Here is a 6,701-nt window from a genome sequence, read left to right as displayed (position 1 = left end):
GATGAGCGCACTTTGAGACTCCCATGGAGTTTAATGTTCACCTCCCTGCTACTAATGTTGACCAGTTGTCTAATCCGACACTTTCTCGACATTTTGTTGGGAGTCTTGTCTATCTGTCTGTCACTCGCCCGGAAGAAGAAACGGACTGCAGTGCCCCCGTTCGATTGCACCTCCCCTGCAGCATCGTCGCTCCACTTTCCTACTCTACCCTCCACTATCAGTGACATTGTCGTCGTGGCCAAGATGATGGTGGCAAACTCGGTGGCAATCTCGCTGGCGCCTTTGCCTTTCACACGATGTTGCTAGAGACTTCATCCTCTCAAGTGGCATGAACGACCAAAGGGGACAATGCCACCATGGTTGTTTGCACTCCCTCTGTCGAATTGTGAAGTGTTTGGGGAGGAGACTAAGAGAAATACGGGAAAGGAGACAATGACTAGCGTATTAGGGGAATGAGTAATTAAATGAAGTGCTTATAATGCATGAGATGGACATGGACCATGTCACTCCGTTATCAAACCAAGCAAGAAAATAAGGAATGGATTTCTAATAGGAGTAAATGACCCGAGGTTAAGCCTTTAAAGCTTCTAGGAGACTGTGAACAGTATTTGTGTTTATGGTGCATACCTCCTCAACATGAAGAGGTTTGGATCATGAACTGCATCTATTTTCTCAGTTGGCTGGTACACCTGAAAAATAAGGCAATGATTGATAATGCATACAAAGGTCAACCGGATTATTTGTGAAGTATGTGCATCATCTTAATGAAACTGGATTCTTAAAGAGAGACCGAACTTTGAAGAAGTTTAAAAAAAATCACGAACCATGATAAGATAATTTGTACTTTCCTTACAGATAGCCAAAACCACATATTTTACAGATGGATATCCATGGTTACAATTTATATTTAATTCATTTTTATTACACGGACTGCAAAAGAAGTGGGATTTGTAGCCCCATCATGGGGTATTGTGCACTGCCTTCCTAATTCCAGCCAACATACTGTCATCAGCAGTCCCATTGCATTCGTCCATAAAGGTGTACCATGTTTCAGCCATTGCAACCTACTAAACTGAAGACATGCATCATGGTACAAGTTGACTTCCGTGATAATACAATCTACTGTTTCCAAACCAAGATTTCAATAGTAAAAATCTAGTCTAGAGGAATTACAACTTCCATGGTGCAACAGAGACAACAAGTACCTTCCATATCTTGTTATTGTTGACCTGAAATAGCTAAGTTCAGCATCACTTTGAGATAGCTCAACCTAAGAACAGGAAAAATAGAAAAATTCAAGATCAAGTTGGCAGAACATAAAAAACCCCAACAGTATTTACAGTGAATTCACCTTTGATTTTAAGTTCTCAAATCAAATCAAAAAACATACTGCCTTTTGGCAATCATATAACGTGAAACAGCACCTGATAAACAAAGGTTATTGCAGGACATGTTCAGACACATAAAAGCTGCTGCAAGCACAAAATTTGGTGCAAACTACCTCATTGTGTGTAACTTGGTGAAAAGCAACTCTCAATGTTATCAGACCTTGCGGTTCTGGCAAAGGAATGTCCAGTGTCTCATAATATAAAATGTCATACATCTGCAAGAAAAGAGGAAGCTCAAGTAATCCCATGCAATGTGTAAATAAATAGGAAAACGTTAAAAAAAGGTGCCTGGCCTGATTGGGCTTATGTAAATGTAACATGTCTGAGAGATGATCAATACTTCTATACTTGATGTATTCATGTTTCGGTTTCGGTAAATGCGGGATGTGCGTGTAAGCCGAAATTTTGAAGGATCATCCATACCAAGATGTTGTGCAAATTTCTCAACAACATATATGTAGAACGTTTTGATCTACAAGTATGAAAGTAAAAGCAGTTATCAGTACTTTTTTATGTGAGAAGTCAATGTGTTACATGAAGGTTCAGAGATTCCTGACACAGAAAGTTCTAGGGAGTTATCGAGCAATCTGAAATGCACAAGCTATAGATAGCAGCAATCATTTTTTTCTCAGTAAAAAAGACCATTAGACAACAACTGTAATGAGCTTTTGAAAATAAGTAAAATAAAACTGCCTCATGTATATATGACGATCACTATTGAAGGACCATCAAACACCAGACTAGCACACAACTACAAGTGGCACACAAATTAAGAGATCACACAGAATTAAGAATCACCTATCTTTCCTGAATCAACTAGATTAAAAACTTAATGTTCCTCTAGTCTGCTCTACTATGAATCATAGTAAATAGTATGATTAACATTAATAAAGGGAAAAGTTTGAAAGACTGGCTTGATAAAACAAAATGTCATCCATTTTGTGACAAGAAACTTATTCTACAGTATCACCCTGACAGAAAAACACCGTCTATTTTGCAATGTGGGGAGCATGTCAGTCCCAATTTGAGCTGGATTTCCAACATACATCTTCCTTGCCCCACCTGAAGCTGCTCTACTTGAAGAAGCGTCGCTAGTTGACCAAGAAGGAGGATTTAAGTTGGATCAAATGGTCCAGATTGCATACCTATTGAATGATTTGAATCAGAGGCGTTCAGGCGGCGGCGGCGGCTTTGGGGCTTGTCGTTGACCTGGCTCCGGTGATCCTTGCAGCTCGGGAAGGCGTCTAAGAGATTTTCGTTGAGTCGGCCGTTCTGTTTCTCTCCTGGGAAACGTCGGTGGTGTTCCCTGGCGTCGGCTGGGCTCTGTCGGAGCTGTAGCGGCGCCGGCGAGTACTCGAGCTCGAATTCGGGAGGCTCGGCTTGACTACGCGGTTCCGTTGCTCTCCTCGGAGAAGGCCGTGGTGGTCTCTGGCGTCGGCCGGGATCGGTCGGAGCTGTGGCGGTGGCGGCAGCGGCACCGCGAGGAATTGGAGATCGAATTCGAGGGGTTTCTAGGGCTGCGAACTCGGGGAGAGGCGCGGGGATCGAGAGGCGGCGCGGGGCTACACGGGGCGGCGGTGCTCGGGCCGGACTCCGCCATGGAGGTGGACACCGGCTCGGGGGTCGGGGATGACACGCCGGTCCGGGCATCAGCGGGAGAGGGGGTATGCTTCAATGACGTGTGGGGTCAAGGGCTGGCGTCAGTGCTGACGTGCGCGCTTGGGGATGGGCTCGGTCTTGCTGGCCTGGGCCTTCTGGGTTGCTGCTGCGCGGCGTTCCACAAACCAGGCTTAAACCTAGCGAGTAGCCCAGTACATTCAGCCCACTGACGGCCCACGACTCAACCTTTATCTTTTTTTAGGGGGGAAAAGCATTTCATTAATTAATTGATAACCGTTTTACAATCATTCATGATGATAATGCTAATCTCCTCAGGGATATTTGCAACCAACATGCTGTGCGTTGTTGTCTATGTCCTATAGCTGCCATGGCATCTGCAGCTTTATTCTGAGTCCGACTAATCTTTTGGATCTCTCATTTTTTCACCATGTACACTGTCTACATCAGCGTACTACCTTTCCTATATGCAAATTTAAACATGCATAATGCCCTTTGTCATCCACATCATCATCTGCTTTCAGTTTTCTTTATCTGGAAAGAAACGAAGCTCCGGCTGGAGCGCTACGGCCTTGCCATCTCCTCAAATATAACTCCCCCACCCATTAATTTTTCATCACTTTCTTCATCTTCATGCAGCAGTTCCACTTCCTCTTACCCACCGAAATAGATGCAGAGTTCCAGTTCCAGCTTGTTTGGTTTGGGGGAGTTGTTGATTGGGAATGGGAATTTAAGGTAGGTGAGACTTAAAATCCTTTGATTGATTCAGGGACATGTGAATTAAGAAAGGAGAGGGAAGGGGAATTAAGAGGGCCAACTCCCTCAAATCTCTTCCCTGGGGGACCCCTGGTAATTGAACTGGGGATTGGGAATTAGCAAAAAAGAAAAACGTTCCGTTGGTTGTGCACGTTGGTGAGGGACCTTTGGTTAGTTGAGCACGTACGTGAGGAAGGGATTCCCCTGCCTAATCTCTACTTTATCTAAAATTATCTAAAAGAAACATAGTGTTCCGTTTCCCCTCTTACGTTCCCCGCTTCGTCCAACCTCTCGTACGACACCCTCACCCTGTCCCGATTTTCTTTCCCCCATCCCGGTTTTCTCCCTCCCGGTTTTCTCCCTCCGGCCGGACAAACAAGACAGCAATCAATCACATAAGGTAACCAGAGGCAATCATTCCAAACGCAATCAATTCACATAAGGTAACAAGAGACAATCAATTCAAACGCAATCAATTCATGCATGGCACTCAATTCATTCATCTCCTTCCTTCTTTCATTGAAACCGTGATCAATATTCTTCCTTCTTTGACTATCACCATGGTTTAGCTGGCGCCAATGAAAATGAAAATAGTCAGATCAGCCAAAGTATGTCTTTTTAGCTGCCGCCAACACGACGAAAAAAATAAATTCAGCTGAAAATCTGTCCGGGATCAACTGCTATATCTATGTTCTTTCCATTTTTCTACTTTCCCCATTAATTCCTTCCTATCCCCTACGTACCATATAAATGACAGACAAGAATCTGCGCATTAACTTTAATTAATTATACGGGATCACCTTCCTATCCCGTGCGTTGCATATAAGCCTGATTCCACGCACAATGTTATAAGCATACAAACCTCACGCACACTTCGTGCCATTGGTTTCAAAAAATTGTTCCCCTGTTCTTCCTTTCTAGCTGATCTTTCCTGGGTGCCACGACGCTAAGATAAACGCACACAGACTCCTATCTAAATTGCTTCGGTAAGTCCTGTGATTTATTCATGTTTCCCGTGTATAATTAGCCCCATGTTTGTGAGCATCCACTCTATGCAAAATGCATCCTATTTATAATTTGGGCTTCGAGCAGAATACAATAGTATGATTCAAACTAACACGTGAGGTTGTAGAAGGACACATACCCCACATGAAATCAGCAACTGGATGGGAGAAGGAGGCCTCCATCCCTTTGCGATGTGCGGGCTGCAGCTCCTCTCCACGCCGCGGGAGCTAACTCCAGCACACAGAGGCCGCTCAGCCTCCGTCTTACGCGCAGACGCCGTCTCCCGACCCGCCGTCACCGTATCACACGCAGCCACCGTTTCCCGACCACCGCGCCTGCCATCAGGGGCGACGGCACACGCAGCTCCCATCACCATGGCCAGAACGTCTGCCTTCAAGGACGGCGGCCCGCACATCCTCAACGAGCAGAGCCAGGTAGAGCAACGCCGGACGCGACATCGCCGACGAGCGTCCCAATTTGCCCGCCGCAGCGGCATGGATTTCGGCGTCGTCACAGCCGCTATCTCCGTCCTTTCCGTGAATGTCGGCGATAATTGGGGGATATTTTGCGCAGGGTTTCGACCGGAGCTGATTTTGTGATCCGGGGGTTGATCTGTGTCGTCCAGAGGATCGGGCGTGCGCATCGTGGCACATCTGTGATGGCAAGCCCAAGTTGGGCCAGTTCAGAATGGATGGTGGCCCTTGTTGTAATAGGCCGTTGAACAAATTAGATCTCGCGGGCAGGCCAAATGTGATAATAAGCTTCGTGTTCTCTCTTGTGCAACTGGGCCGAAATTAATTATATTTTCGCATGTTTACAATACATGGTGACATGTAAACGATCCTCAATAAATAGTCTGATGACATGTAAACAGCAAGATGTGAACAATATGTTTGTATTACCATGTGCTATTAGTGTTACGGAAGGGAAATATGTATCACCATGTAAAATCATTTTTTGTGGCAACAAATTATAATTTATCATGTTCAGGTATATTAATATAACTTTAAAGTCATTCATCATGTATAATTAGCATGAAATTTATATGAAGTGTGACATAATAAATGGTGGTGCATAAGTCCTATATGAGGTGTGATGTAGAATAAGCGTGCACTCTACAAGCTTATCACGGTGGCCACGTAATTAAAACTTTTTATTTGACACCGTCTTCCTTGCAGATGAAGTCTCCGGCACGATCGGGCGATCGTACTCCCTTCAAAGACATGACGAGATCTATGAACCAAAGTAATATTTATCATGTCGAACTCTATGAGCAAAAGTACTATTTAATGATCTAATGATGTGTAAGTGTACAATCTCACAAGAAATATTACTGTCATTGTTGTGTTGTTTAGGTGTCGTCGATATTAGTAATGGAGCGGAACCTATGGATGCGAAAGAGCGCAAGCGGCAACGTGCTAGGGAGTGATACGCGCAGATGGGTGAAGAGAAAAGAAATGAACTACTTAAGAAGCGCCGTGAAGCCTATTGAGATAAGAAAGCTCGACTATTGGTTAATTCCCAAGAGACATGATCAGGTCCACACATGTCGGTTGTTAAAGGTGCTTAATAGTAGGCATATTATTACTTGCAGATATATCATTCCATGTTTCTAAGCAACTAAACCTGACGCGTGCCTTGGTTAGAACAAGAAGACACTTCTTGCAACAAGGAAAATATGGTTCCTCTTGAAGATAATGACTGGCTAAGCAGAAATGACACGTACAGGAGGAAATTTATTGAATTGCCGGTTCAAAGCGAAGAAAACCATCAGACCGGTATAAATACAACCAATATATCTTACTATATATGCTAATAATTTATTACTCATTGTTCTACATATGTGATGATTCTTTATTCTGTAGATATTATGGACTTCAACACTTGCAGTACTGTTAGTCCCACATCATCCCATATTCAGCCACAAGCCATAGA

General features: G+C 44.1%; 1 protein-coding gene across 3 annotated transcripts; it reads right to left on the bottom strand.

Moving 5' to 3' along the window:
• Window positions 1-629: 629 nt before the first annotated feature.
• LOC119312540 lies at window positions 630-5,373 on the bottom strand. 3 transcript variants are annotated; one of them, XM_037588374.1, is made up of 4 exons: window positions 4,906-5,373; window positions 1,502-1,603; window positions 1,206-1,270; window positions 630-689 (listed from the first exon to the last, which is right to left on the bottom strand). In XM_037588374.1, the coding sequence occupies exons 1-4, from the start codon at window positions 5,260-5,262 to the stop codon at window positions 665-667; spliced, it is 549 nt and encodes a 182-aa protein (XP_037444271.1). In that variant the 5' UTR covers window positions 5,263-5,373; the 3' UTR covers window positions 630-664. The 3 variants fall into 3 exon arrangements, with proteins under 3 accessions (XP_037444271.1, XP_037444201.1, XP_037444344.1); XM_037588304.1 differs by lacking the exon at window positions 630-689 and having other exon boundaries at window positions 855-1,270; XM_037588447.1 differs by lacking the exons at window positions 630-689; window positions 1,206-1,270; window positions 1,502-1,603 and adding an exon at window positions 4,179-4,330.
• Window positions 5,374-6,701: the final 1,328 nt, after the last annotated feature.

The sequence above is a fragment of the Triticum dicoccoides genome, chromosome 1A (assembly GCF_002162155.2).
Source record: "Triticum dicoccoides isolate Atlit2015 ecotype Zavitan chromosome 1A, WEW_v2.0, whole genome shotgun sequence".
Classification (NCBI taxonomy): Eukaryota; Viridiplantae; Streptophyta; class Magnoliopsida; order Poales; family Poaceae; genus Triticum; species Triticum dicoccoides.
The sequence above is the reverse complement of the archived record's forward strand: the minus strand, read 5'-3'. Positions and strand labels throughout refer to the sequence as shown.

Bases quoted from the DNA above. Each gene is read 5' to 3' on its own strand.
- LOC119312540 (XM_037588304.1), bottom strand. From the start codon at position 5,262: ATGCCGCTGCGGCGGGCAAATTGGGACGCTCGTCGGCGATGTCGCGTC. The intron at 1,604-4,905 runs GTATGTGTCCTT...CTTTTCTTGCAG, and splicing joins AGTTGCTGATTTCATGTGGG to ATGTATGACATTTTATATTA. The intron at 1,271-1,501 runs GTAGTTTGCACC...TCCTGTTCTTAG, and splicing joins ACCAAGTTACACACAATGAG to GTTGAGCTATCTCAAAGTGA.